This window comes from Epinephelus lanceolatus, chromosome 3 (genome assembly GCF_041903045.1).
Source record: "Epinephelus lanceolatus isolate andai-2023 chromosome 3, ASM4190304v1, whole genome shotgun sequence".
Taxonomy (NCBI): Eukaryota; Metazoa; Chordata; class Actinopteri; order Perciformes; family Serranidae; genus Epinephelus; species Epinephelus lanceolatus.
The window spans coordinates 44,804,881-44,819,470 of NC_135736.1; the positions used below are offsets into that span (position 1 = coordinate 44,804,881).

At 40.3% G+C, this 14,590-nt stretch overlaps 1 protein-coding gene across 1 annotated transcript; it reads right to left on the reverse strand.

Annotated features, from left to right (window-relative positions):
- Positions 1–256: 256 nt before the first annotated feature.
- On the reverse strand, positions 257–7,860 carry LOC144462544 (B-cell receptor CD22-like). The gene is made up of 6 exons (XM_078166610.1): positions 7,782–7,860; positions 6,856–7,116; positions 5,158–5,254; positions 4,981–5,041; positions 1,677–1,846; positions 257–1,533 (listed from the first exon to the last, which is right to left on the reverse strand). The coding sequence occupies exons 1-6, from the start codon at positions 7,858–7,860 to the stop codon at positions 1,467–1,469; spliced, it is 735 nt and encodes a 244-aa protein (XP_078022736.1). The 3' UTR covers positions 257–1,466.
- Positions 7,861–14,590: the final 6,730 nt, after the last annotated feature.

Genomic DNA, 14,590 nt, shown 5'->3' on the forward strand with positions numbered 1-14,590 from the left:
GTTTCTAACGTGTACATTAAACACTGACCAGCTGCAATAAATAGCAGTATAATAGCAATATTTGATTTCATGGACTCAGACCGCTCACCTCTACTAGTCCTCCTAAATAGCACCCTGTAGTGCCACTGAGTAGATTATTATCTAGTCTTAAACCCAGTGCTGTTTAATCATAGCAGAAGACTAACTCATCAGGCCAAACAACACAAGTAAGAGGGGAAGAAAAGAAAAGATCTTAACTGCTATGATGCATTTTTTTTTTAATTAAGCGAGATGAAACAATAAAGTACACGTACAAAATCTAAATGTAAATACATGGGGTTAAAAGTACAAACAAATACAAAACAAAAACACTTCAGATATGTGTATAAAGAAGACAGGGATGTAAATAACTCATGAGCAGGGGAAGTGTAGAGATAATTCACAAAATAAGCATAAGGATTCTGATAAATGACACTTGACTCAACAATAACACCAGCTGTGTTCAAACTGGTAAAACATAAAATCAAATAAAAAAGAGGAAACAAGGAAAACATGGTAAAGATATATTGTGTACAGAATGAGAGAAATGTACTTGACAGGATGATGGAAGTTGTCTGTTATCAGTAAAATAGAACTCACTACTAATATCTAGTGGCAACAGTTGGAAACTGCAACTATCAGCAAACACATGTTCCCCTTCAACAGGGAAGCAGCAAAATAATAATATTTAATAAGCTGTAACTTATAATACATAAGAGATCTCAGGTGTGATTTGTCACCACGGAGACATTTTGCAGTCCTTCCATGTCACAGTTTAAACTTTGAGGTCTGCACTGCCTCTCTGTAACTACATTTACATGCACAAAATATTCTGGATTTTTCCTTTTATTAAAAAAAAAAAAGACAATGTTCCTACTAAACTGTTCATGTGCATGGCTAATGAAAATGAATATCTCACTTATATTCCTGTAAACATGCAGCCATGCAGACTGTCAGTGACAATCAGGGCCCATATTCTTAAAGCTTCCAACATACAAAGAGTTGCTCCAAAGTACAAAATTGAAATACCAAGAAAATTCTAAAAACTGTGACATTTTCTCATTTTTCCTTGTAACTTCGTAAAGATGAAAATTATTCACAAAGCAACTTAGCCCTACCTATGAATCCTCCTCATGCCAGTTGATCTTGAAGGCTGAAATCAGGTGTGATCAAATGAACCACACACTCATTTTCAAGGTTCAAATTATCTCAAGAATCAACATGCATTAAACCAAACAAAATAATGAACTTGTGATCTTGATGTAACTGCATTAAAAAAAATCTCGGCTTCTGTAGTATGTTGAATTCATGAATTTGGGTTTCTCTAAGATTTAAAATTGTCTATTTGTACATTCTTGAGACCCATCCTGAGAAATGTGTTTTAAAAATCAAAAGTTACCCGATTATATATCTGACATATCAGATTGTAAATGCAATGCCTGCTGTGGTCATCTGCTTTTGTTGACTGTGCTGTACAATGCAGCTGGATCCTCTCCACCTCCCCGACCTCTGGTTCTGTGGATAGTATCAAATAACATCATTCTAATTATATACAAACAAACTAACAATAGAGAGCGGGAAAATGCAATGCATTCATTTCACAGTTATGTCATTTTACTTGTAGTGAGGATAACGTTGGTGTGTGAGGAGCTGCTCACCTCGGGGCAGTTCTGGCACTGTTGAACTTGACGGTAACGTACTCAACGTCTTCTCGTTGCTCCGTGTGTCTGAGGGGCTGAGCTGGTCTCATGTTGGAGTAGAGAGGATCTGCCTGGTTGGAGAAATGGATGCTGGCATACTGAAGGTCACCCTGCTCCTCTGGCTGTCTCTGACCAGGTAGACATCACAGAGACAACATTTATTTTAAATAAGGCAGAGGATTACAACCAGGGCAGAAAAAGTCAAAGCAACAGCAGCTGTTGGAATAATGTGTTTAATATCACTGCTTCACCAACATGCTGCTGTATGACAGAAGAAGAGGAAAGGTACACACAAGGAAAGGATAAAAAGCAGATGAAAAAAAAAAAAAATATATATATATATATATACACACACACATATATATATATATATATATATATATATATATATATGTACATATACATACATACATATATATATAAGGTGTGTCCAAACTTTTGGCCTGTACTGTATATATATATATATATATATACAGTACAGGCCAAAAGTTTGGACACACCTTCTCATTCAATGCGTTTTCTTTATTTTCATGACTATTTACATTGTAGATTCTCACTGAAGGCATCAAAACTATGAATGAACACATGTGGAGTTATGTACTTAACAAAAAAAGGTGAAATAACTGAAAACATGTTTTATATTCTAGTTTCTTCAAAATAGCCACCCTTTGCTCTGATTACTGCTTTGCACACTCTTGGCATTCTCTCCATGAGCTTCAAGAGGTAGTCACCTGAAATGGTTTTCCAACAGTCTTGAAGGAGTTCCCAGAGGTGTTTAGCACTTGTTGGCCCCTTTGCCTTCACTCTGCGGTCCAGCTCACCCCAAACCATCTCGATTGGGTTCAGGTCCGGTGACTGTGGAGGCCAGGTCATCTGCCGCAGCACTCCATCACTCTCCTTCTTGGTCAAATAGCCCTTACACAGCCTGGAGGTGTGTTTGGGGTCATTGTCCTGTTGAAAAATAAATGATCGTCCAACTAAACGCAAACCGGATGGGATGGCATGTCGCTGCAGGATGCTGTGGTAGCCATGCTGGTTCAGTGTGCCTTCAATTTTGAATAAATCCCCAACAGTGTCACCAGCAAAACACCCCCACACCATCACACCTCCTCCTCCATGCTTCACAGTGGGAACCAGGCATGTGGAATCCATCCGTTCACCTTTTCTGCGTCTCACAAAGACACGGCGGTTGGAACTAAAGATCTCAAATTTGGACTCATCAGACCAAAGCACAGATTTCCACTGGTCTAATGTCCATTCCTTGTGTTTCTTGGCCCAAACAAATCTCTTCTGCTTGTTGCCTCTCCTTAGCAGTGGTTTCCTAGCAGCTATTTGACCATGAAGGCCTGATTGGCGCAGTCTCCTCTTAACAGTTGTTCTAGAGATGGGTCTGCTGCTAGAACTCTGTGTGGCATTCATCTGGTCTCTGATCTGAGCTGCTGTTAACTTGCAATTTCTGAGGCTGGTGACTCGGATGAACTTATCCTCAGAAGCAGAGGTGACTCTTGGTCTTCTTTTCCTGGGTCGGTCCTCATGTGTGCCAGTTTCGTTGTAGCGCTTGATGGTTTTTGCGACTCCACTTGGGGACACATTTAAAGTTTTTGCAATTTTCCGGACTGACTGACCTTCATTTCTTAAAGTAATGATGGCCACTTGTTTTTCTTTAGTTAGCTGATTGGTTCTTGCCATAATATGAATTTTAACAGTTGTCCAATAGGGCTGTCGGCTGTGTATTAACCTGACTTCTGCACAACACAACTGATGGTCCCAACCCCATTGATAAAGCAAGAAATTCCACTAATTAACCCTGATAAGGCACACCTGTGAAGTGGAAACCATTTCAGGTGACTACCTCTTGAAGCTCATGGAGAGAATGCCAAGAGTGTACAAAGCAGTAATCAGAGCAAAGGGTGGCTATTTTGAAGAAACTAGAATATAAAACATGTTTTCAGTTATTTCACCTTTTTTTGTTAAGTACATAACTCCACATGTGTTCATTCATAGTTTTGATGCCTTCAGTGAGAATCTACAATGTAAATAGTCATGAAAATAAAGAAAACGCATTGAATGAGAAGGTGTGTCCAAACTTTTGGCCTGTACTGTATATATATATATATATATATATAGATATAGATATATAGATATATAGATATATATATAGATATACATATATATATATATATATACACACACACATATATATATACATATATATATATATATATTTTTTTAGAAATGGAAATTTTCATCTACTCTGTTTACTCAAGAACACAAAGATGGCCCCAAACACTCGCTGGCATTAGCTATCTTCGATGGTCTCCCCCATCACAAAGGTAGTGTACAGACTACCTTCATCGGAACACCTACTGGAGATCTCATCACCGTTGATTCTCCTTCTGTATAACAAAGAAGCAGTGATGCTTTGTACATGCTAAAGGTTTCCTTCTACTCCTCATCAACAACCCATCTCTCAAAAGTGTCCCACCATCTGCTGGTTAAACTGCACCTGATCCCAAACTATGCCTGATCCTTTGTTTCTGGCGGACTTTAAAATCTGGATGCCAAAGCAGACGAAATAACACTGGGTGCAGCAGCAACACATTCTCATCCCAAGTCGTCACATGTGATTTTGTCAGTGGACATGCATGTCTACATATTATGCACTTGGTATCCTCCTGTGTCTGCTGTTGATGTTTCAGGACACTGCAAGCTACAATGGGACATCAAGAAAAGCAGGTGGCTAGGTTTAGGCTACAACAGCACATGATTTGGCTTTACATTCATACAGGAAGCAAACACCAGGTTCCTGGGTTAAAGTCCAGGGATTATTGGAGCCATCTATCACCCCACCCACCCACCCTATAGGGACTGTCCAGCTCCTTATATCACATCGTTACTGGCAGCATTTCAAATTGATGCTGTCCGGCGGTGTACCATTCCCCCATGACAGGTGCTGTTTGGACGCATTATAAACTGAGTCGGGGAAAATATCCGTTAAGAAAAAAAACAAACAAACTGTAAATGTGTAGACAAGACCTTGGTCACATCCAAGACAAGAGACGAATCAAAGAGAGCATGATAGAAATTAACATCTGTGAAGAAGGATGTGAAAAGAGCAACATGAGGTCCCTCTCAGTCAGATGAGTGGTTGACTCAGCAGTGTTCCTGTTCATTCACACTGCTGAGTGGTTGACTCAGCAGTGTGAATGAACAGGAACCAGAATTTATTTTGTTCCTGAATAATAAACGTCACTTTTCTCACCTGTTCCCTGTTGTCTGCTCTCTCTCCAGGCTCAGACGAGTCCCTGGAAGCTCTCTTTTTTCTGGTCCGGAGAATCAAGTGACAAAAAAAATGAAAAATCATTCAAAGTTTTAGGTGTGACAAACTGACTTTCAGTGATTTAACAAACAATGATTTGGTAAAAACAGAAGTGCTCACCTGATCCACAGGAACACAGCGAGGAGTATGACAGCCAGGAGAACAACAGTGATTGTTCCAGCAGCTACTAACTTCCCTGCTCCTGAGGAACTACGATCTAAACAAAACACAGTTAATCAGGGTGTTACAGCATGTTTGGGCCCATTCGCCCCACAGAGTAATATATGACCAAACAGTGCATGTATTAAATCATGGTTAATGCCCTGCTCCATACAGGTGGAATACCTCAGCCTAGGGGCACATGTAGAAAAGCTTTACAAATACTGGACCTATCAGGATGATAGCAGTATTAATATTTGAAAGCTTAAAACAATATAATAATGCATAATTACAGGACAAACATTTTGTTGAAAAATAAACTTCCGTTTTGTCACACCTGTACTACTTTACTCCCAACACATACATTCAAACCACTTTATATGTAACAAGCTGCTATAGTCCAGTATATAGACCCAGACAATTCAATGGTCTAGGTCTACAAAGTAAATGGGCAAAAAATCTGTGGGCACTGAGAGAGCTGCAGCACCCCCTATTGACAAGGGGTGTAACAACACAGTCTGTAAATAGCTGTTTTACCATAACTCTTAGGCTATATGATTTTTTTTTTTCATTTTGAACAGCATAAGGTGCCTGTCAGAAAATACATGAGAAAAAAATGGTTTGAATTGTGCAAATTGAATTAGCTCCTCCAATATAACATGACAGTGGCAGGGGTAAAGCTTATTATTGGCAGCTGAGAAAAAACATTAATTTGCCAGGACAGTTTTGGAGCTGCTTTTTAGATCCATAAAATATTTTGGACATGAGGGAATTCCACTGTAGGACATATCCATCAGGATGGAGTTTCATAGCAGCTAATGATGGAGCAGCAGACATTATGTTAGGAGTTGCCCAGAGGACACGAGAGGCATCAGCGAACAGACAACTGGATGTCTGCCACCATTCAAGAGGAAATATTAGACATTTTGATGTAAGTATGTCTGAGCAGTTTTCCTGAAGCTCCTCAACCTAATTGTCAGAATAGATGTTTGAATTGTACATTTCTGCAAACCACACGGATATGTAACATTTGTACCCTATTATGTAACAGATATAATGAAACTTTACATTTCAACAATGCTGTAGTTAACATGTAGTTAGGTCTGAGTGCAAAAACCACTTAGTTATGGTTGGGGAAAGATCATGTTTTGGCTCAAAACACCAGCTGTTGGTGGCACAATCACTGCAGGAAATGCTGCTGATGTCTCTCTAAAAACCAACCACTTTTGTTGTTTGTTGCTCTCAAACAGTGGTCCCCAGCTGGCAGATGTCTCGCCTACAGCCTCCTACAGACTGTGAGATTTTAGCAATCTTATAGGTTTAGTGTAAGCTACACTGTGTGACATGGATCTAATAAACTTTGGTACAACACCAGATTTAATATAAGCAGACTGTGCAATGACAACACCCACTGGATTTCAGGCTACAATGCTACGATGCAATAGCTTCCCATACTGAGTGCACAATGATGCTGCACAGGTTATTACTTCTCCAAATGTCAGGAAGGTATGAAAGTATTAAAAAAAATAGGTACCACCCAAGCCTAATGTCATTCACATCAGATGATGCCAGTTCCAATCAATAACATGTGAACCAGGTACACTGTGGCTACTTGGCATTAGACCCTTGACACCAGATTTGGTCATGTTTAGTACTTACACTGAACATCTACTGACAAAGACGATGACATGATCCATCCATACTGATTCTCAGTCTTGCAGTAGTAGATTCCTCTGTCCTCAAAGCTGAAGGACTTGAAATAATAATTTCCTTCTGGTCCCTGAAATATTGTGTGGTTCTCCTTGTACCAGGTATATTTAGCTGCTGGGTTAGCATCACTGCTACAGGTCAGAGTCACTGAGTCACCCTCCACTATCTCAGCAGAGGGACTCACTGATGTAAAGAGATGCCTTGGAGCATCTGGAGGAGATAAAATAATTTAACAAAAATTAATACATATTCATGTGTTGTGTTGTGTTGAAAAGAGCTAGAGGTGTGCATGTGTAATGTGAAACTTCAGAATTGGTTTTATTGCTAAGTAAGTCCTTTAGAGGTAGTTTTGTGCCTGAAATTTGACCAAGCTAGATAAAGCAGGTATATGTAGCAAAAAAAATTCGACCTAACATTGTAACTTGAAAATATTTTCATGAATATGATCTGTAAGTTGTTTTTTTAAATAAGCTGTCTTAAATTAGTTATAAATACCAGGCTACATTTTTATCAAAGCAAACTGCTAGTACAGGAGCATCATCTGTAGGAAGCAGGGTTGATGACAGGACAGAAGCCTGAGGTGGTGTTTTGGATTACTGATGGTTTGAATCCCCTGAACATCATTTCAGATCTGGGAGCCAACTGTTAACAAAACTACCTTTTCATCATCTGCTGTAGCTGCTCAGTGAACTGCAGCAGCAGACTGTGAATGTGAAACAATCAGAGCCATCAGCCTGGCTGGGTAATAAAGCTTTAAAATGTCGTCACACTGTCAATTCAAAAAGCATCATGCAACTAATTTTACTCACGTCACATCTATAGAGATGTAATAAGACGTCCTCCTCCCCAGCTCGTTCTCAGCTTTACAGTAATACTTTCCAGAGTCAGAGGACTGGATGGAGCTGAAGACAAGCTGTGGATTTTGTCTCTGAGGATGATGGTGTAAATGTCCATTCTTCTTGTACCAGGTATAGTTAGCTGCTGGGTTAGCATCACTGCTACAGGTCAGAGTCACTGAACTGCCCTCCACTATCTCAGCAGAGGGACTCACTGACACAGAGGGAAGCTTTGGAGCATCTGGAAGAGAAAAACATAAGAACATTGAATTTAAAAATGAATTTGTGTGTCTGAGGATGAAGGAAATGAAGCTGGTTCAGTGTGTTTGGACACTGTCATGTCTATTGATGATCTCTGGTTGGTAAATTAGCTAAATGAGAGCATTAAACAATTTAACACAGACGTGTCAGTGCAATGGCTTAGAGGCTCCAGCAGATGGTCATATAACAGTAGAAGACTGTAAGTAAACTCACACACTGAAGGAGAGGGGAAGCCTCCACATCCTTTTATAGCACAGGAATAGTTGTCTGCAGAATCATAACTGAAGTCTACATAAGGAGATGTGTCTTCTTTTATTTTCTGTCCATTCTTGTACCAGATGTAGGAAGTATGATCAGGTAAATGACGACTGCTGTGACACTGAAGGGAAGAAGATGAAGATGATCTGCTGACCTTGAGATCTAAGTCTGTGTAGAATGAACAGAAATATTAATGATGTTAATATGTACATGCAATTATGCATTTGAATGTGAATTGTTAAATATTCCAGTGAGAATGTTACCTCTGACAAACAAAGTGACTCCAGGTTGACCAGTATATTTTCCATCTTGGTTTGTTATGAACCTGAACTTGTACACAGCTGAGTCACTCTCTCTCAGGTGTGTAATTCTCAGAGTGCAGTCATTCTTTATCTTATCACGGTCATACTGCACACGACCTGAATACTGTGGGTCTGTTTTCAGATCCACAAACTCCACAATAAACCAGATTATTTTATGAATTTTGGTATCAAGGCCATTTATTCTAGATGGGTATCTGTAGCTGCAGTGTATTTCCACTGTTGATCCTTTTACAGCACAGATCTCAGTAGAGGTGTAAGTCAACTTACTGTGGGCTGCAGATACTGCCTCATGATACCACTAGTGGTGAGGGCACTGGAAAAATGCAAAACTAGCCAAGAATCAACCAGAAAGGACGCAGAGAGGATAATGGTCATCTAAACTATAAACTACAACACTATAACAGAATTCCTGAAATTCAGTGACTGTTTTTTTGGTGTGCAACACCAAGATTTTCAGTGGCCCCACCTGGTCGCCTGATGAAAACTTTCTAGAGATGCCACTGGTGGTGGAACATTTTTTGTCAATGATAACTCCCACTGAAAACAATGCTTTTGAGGTTTTAATGCCTCTGCACCAGAGATAGCCGTGACCAAAGGCATTATGTTTTCAGGTTGTTGGTCCATCTGTCCGTCCACCCCATTCTACTGGACACAATATCTCAAGAATACCTTGAGGGATTTTTTTCAAATTTGGAATAAATGTCCGCTTCGACTCAACAATAAACAGAAAAGAATTTGGTGGCTGAAGGTCAAGGTTCAAGGTCACTGTGACCCTCCAACAAAGTTTTCGGCCAAACCTCAAGAATTCATGCATGCTAATTATAACAAAAAAAAACACAAAAAAGTCAAATAGGATAAAGTGATGAAGTGATGACATTTCAAATCCAAAAGGTCAGAGGTCAGCTTCACTGTGACATCATCATGCCCACCTGGAAACTGAACTGATTGTACAGACCTTCTGAGCTGCTGGAGGGAAGAAGTCTGAAGCATACATGTTTTCACAGACATGGATGTAAAATATAACTGCAACATGACTGGTGCATGGAGGCATACAACCAAGAGGTGGTAGTTCTAGTTGAATTTATGTTTTGGTTTAATCAGTGAGAAAAAGCGAAGAGAAGTTCAACACACAGTGTTTGCACAGTTACACAGTCAGTGCTAAAGAAGAGTGGAAGACGTGCACATGCTTTCTAGAGTTAATCTCTATGTGCACTGAGGCAGGACATTATCCAGTGTGAAGCTGCAGTGAAGAGAACAGGAATGTTTTTGGACCTGAGACCTTAAATGCAGTTTACTGACCAGGACAAGAGGAGAAATATAAATTATTAGATTCTTTGTTAGTTTCCTCTCTGTTCACTCTGTGGTCAGGCTGCTGCTGAGTGTGAAAACTAAAAATAACTGCAGAGCACTGAGGCGGAGGAAACTGTTGACAGCAGTTCTGATTCAAAGATAAGATAAAAGCCAATCAGTACTATCGACACAGAACACGGAAATATCACACTGAGCTCACTGAATACAGAAGGAACTAGCAGAGTTTGGTGCAGATGATGACACGATGATGATATAAGAAAAGTTGAGACAATATAACTTGATTTCACTGTGAGACCAATATCCCTCCAAAACACTTCACCATGATAAAAGTAGCTGCAGATAGAAACTAACTGTCGGCCACTTGAGCTGTCGCCTCTGCAACCAGGGTCGACTTTAGAACTGATTAAACAAACCAAGACCCTATGCATATGGGCTGTTTCCACATTTGCACACAAAAGTAATATTTGTCATGTTTCTGGGAAGCTTTCCTTTCACACAACTCTGATCCACTTATTTCCACATGTGACCTTCAGTCCCACATTTTCCCAGGTTCCCCTCTTTTAATGTGATGAATGTAACTGTAGATCTACAGTACCTGACACAGAGAGGAGGAAGACGACAAATCCTCTGGCTGCTGCAGTTAGACTCATAGCTGCTCCTCTCGTCTCTCTGTGTGAGACAATAAAACCTGTCAGTAGATAAAATAATGCACACAGCAGGTAAACAGCATCAGTTACATCAATAAACTGTTTCTACTCACAGTGAAGAAGGACGTCGTCTTTGAAGATGCCTTTCCTCTGTTGTCAGTAAGCAGAAGTTAGATATCAGGCTGGTGAATGTCGACATTTCCTTCCTGGTTAGATTATTAACATGCAAGATGAGACAAATTCAGTGGTCAGAAGGCTTGAGAGGCGTTACATGAATTCAAGTTTTAAAAATTCTAGTTTAAATAATAGAGTTATGATATCAAAGCTGTTTTGCTGCAAACATCTGATCGACACCACAAGAGAGCATTCATAAAGAGAAAAGAAAAACAGACAGACAGTTCATGTCTATGTGCGCCACACGATGTCACACAGTCTGCAGCTGTAGTGACAGAACAGGAACGTATTCAACCTGTGAACCATGAGGCAGTTTTATTGAACAGGTTTAATGAAGAGTATTAGTTAAAAGAAGGGATGGAAAATGATGTGCATTTTTTTTCTCTCAGTTGGTTTCTTCTCTGGTCACTCTGTGGTCAGGTTGCTGAGAGAGGTGAGAAACTCACATGCCTGTTAGAGTTAACCAAACATGATCATGTCTTCTGACCACTCAAAGTGCTTTTTACACTATGAGTCACACACATTCATACACACACTGATACACTAATGGCCGAGGCTACAATACAAGGTGCCACCTGCTACTCAGTTTAACACACTCACACACCAATGGAACAGCCGTATCTTGCTCAAGGATACTTCCACATGTGGGCTGGAGGATGGTGGGCCACCTGCCCTACCTCCTGAGCTACAGCCGCCCCACACATAATTTGATGGACAGGTAGGATTTTGTATCGACACACAATCGTGATGCAATGATGTTGAACAGAACAATACTTTGATGGGCTTTGGCTTGTTTAGGTGATTCAGTTGTGGATAAACTGTGTGTAGAGAAGTCCTACATTCAAATTAGAAAAAAACAAAACAAAAAAGAGTCACCCTATGTTTAAAAAAAACACCCAAAAACCTACCTGCATGTCTAGATACCACTGGAGGTAAAAGAGAAAATGTGTCTATTTATAATTTGGGTGAACTGACCCTTTAAAGCAGACAGTGGAGGGAGCACTCAGAGTGATGAAGCCTGAATGTGTCACACTGAAGCTTCCCCACTAGAGGACAGTGAAACATCACAGATACTGAATCAGCACCCTGAAACAACACTTTACCATCCATCACTGGTTGATGACTCAAATTTAAATTCACTCCTGGTTCATGTTCACATTTTATCAGTAAAACCTTTGGCAGTTTAAGTCTTGAAAAAAAGAAGCTGATTTTTCACAATATATTTATTATGTGGAATTACATGATAACATTTTCCATAACAAATTCAATGTCTACACTTCTGTAATATAACTGTATAGGTAGAAATAAGCTTGCATAGTTTAAGCAGTGAGTTATAAGTCAGTGAGTCACACAGCACCTGACCATCAGCTGATCTAAACTATAAATCATGTTTGACACCTCGACATGATTCAGTTCAAGCTGCCAACACCACATTCTTCTAAACGTTGTGCTACATGCTGCTGCTGACTGCCTGTGCTGCTGACTCCTACCTGCTGCTGCTACTGAAAACTGACATTAAGTTAAAGGCTGAATGGACCTAACAGGTACAGGCCCAGGGGCTCCAAGGCCTCCATCTACAAAGTGTCACTCAGAGTAACACACACCAACCAGGAAGGGACTAAAAATGAAGCCAAGCAGACACACAGAAACAGAAAAAGAGGCAAAGTCACAACAAAGTCTGTGTTTTGATCCAGTGTAGGAGAGGTGGTGAGGCCTTTTGCATATCTGTGCATATTGTCTCATAATGGACCTACAAGTAAATGTATCCACTTCCCCCACATCCTCCACAGCCTCACTCTCCACACTGATATTTCCATGTGGTACTACTTTGTTTCCATCAGGTGAGTCCCGCCTCTGGTTCAAGTGCATCTGAAGACAATCACATAAAACTTGTGTAAAGTTATGGTTGGAACTGTGACTATAAATCTGAAGTGGGCCTGTTTTATTTGATGCAGGAGGCTCTAACCTGACTGGACTTCGCACCAGGTCTTCCTGCTCCTCTGTGTCTTCTGTCTGTGCTGCAGCGTCTGAGACGTTCTCATACGCAGGACATGAGTCTAACTGATGGAGAGAGACCACAAAATGAGGCTTATTCATGAAACCTGCATATATTAAGAGTTTTATTTGATTTCATTGATTTGCTGAAAGTTTGTTTTGGCCAAATTCTTTACTGGTTCCTACTCAGCAAGTTGTGTTTTAAACATGAATTTGCTTCACATCTCCTTCATGTTCAAGTGTTTTTATGAGCCAAGTTATTAGAACTGTGATATAGAGGAAGTTTTGTCAACAGGGCCTCTCTTTCTCTCTCACCTCTATCTCTACAGGTTTCTGTGGTTCAGTGGTAAAGCTCAGAGTTTTCTTCTTCCTGGATCGAGTCAACAACAAACACAGAAGGTTAGAACAAAATAAAGAGCAGTGACTGAATGGATGGATTTTTATTGTCTTACCTCGTCCACAGACTCAGGAGAAGCAGAAGAGTCAGCACCAAGTCCACCAGAGTCAACCTGAAGATATTCATTACTGAATGATGTAGAAATATACACAGATATGTGATACAACTCATTAGTAGGATTATTTTGATAAATCACTTTGCCATGTCATTCTGTCTGTTAGTCAGTCAGTGTCATCTACCTCTGACAGGACCTGCCACAACAGTCAGATGTAAGGTGGAGTTATGACGTCCTCTTGTGTTCTGGGCTTCACAGTAATAATTCCCACTGTGTTCAGCTGTGACGTTAGAGATGGTGAAGATCTGTCCTGATGCTTTTGGTGAGTCTTCATCCTCCTTGTACCAGGTATATTTAGCTGCTGGGTTAGCATCACTGCTACAGGTCAGAGTCACTGAACTGCCCTCCACTATCTCAGCAGAGGGACTCACTGACACAGAGGGAAGCTTTGGAGCATCTGGAGGAGATTTACACAGACCTGTGTCATTTAGGCTTGAGCAGTATCATGGTGTTACAGTATATCAGGGTATTCAGAAATCCCAAATGTAGGACTTTCAGTACTATCAAAAATACAGATGTTCCTCCTTCTATCAAACTGATACAGAGATGCTGTATTAAGGTGATGTATTGTAGTGCACAGCACGCACCACCAGAGGTCAGTGTCTACTGGTGGAACAGGCAGCTGGGTTGAGAAAGATGGCGACTGCAAGTGGTGGGGATAATGTTACAGGAGTAATAAAAGGCTTTTTCCTCAATTAGACTGTACACCCCAGTTAGATATCAGGAGGGTATTAAAGTATTAAAAACAGATACTGTCCAAGTCTAATGTCATTCACATCAAATGTTGCATGTTAGATTAAGGGAATGTATTTCAGAAACAAAAACTATCTAGAGTTATTGTTGTCTGTCAGCCTACACAAACAGACCACAGTTACCAGTAAATTCACATCACTTCTCTGGGGATTGTCAATAAGTGTTCTGTGCCAAAAGAATTACATGTGAACCAGGTCCACTGTGGCTACATGTCATATGTCACGCGACACCAGATTTGCCTGTTTTGTACTTACACTGAACATCTACTGATAAAGACGATGATGTGATCCATCCATACTGATTCTCAGACTCGCAGTAGTAGATTCCTCTGTCCTCAGAGCTGATGGAGGCGAAACGATAATTTCCTTCTGGTCCCTGAAGCAGTTTTTGGTTCTCCTTGTACCAGGTATAGTTAGCTGCTGGCTTAGCATCACTGCTACAGGTCAGAGTCACTGAACTGCCCTCCACTATCTCAGCAGAGGGACTCACTGACACAGAGGGAAGCTTTGGAGCATCTGGAAAATATAAAATAAATCAATGAAAATCATGTGTTGTGTTAGAAAGAGCAATAGCTGTGTTTGTGGAAGCATCTGAAACTTTAGATGGATCTGTGA

Coding starts and splice junctions, on each gene's coding strand:
- LOC144462544 (XM_078166610.1), bottom strand. CDS start 7,860: ATGGACATTTACACCATCATCCTCAGAGACAAAATCCACAGCTTGTCT. Junction 5,042..5,157: donor GCTGTGTTCCTGTGGATCAG/GTGAGCACTTCT, acceptor TCTCCGGACCAG/AAAAAAGAGAGCTTCCAGGG. Junction 1,534..1,676: donor AGTGCCAGAACTGCCCCGAG/GTGAGCAGCTCC, acceptor TACTATCCACAG/AACCAGAGGTCGGGGAGGTG.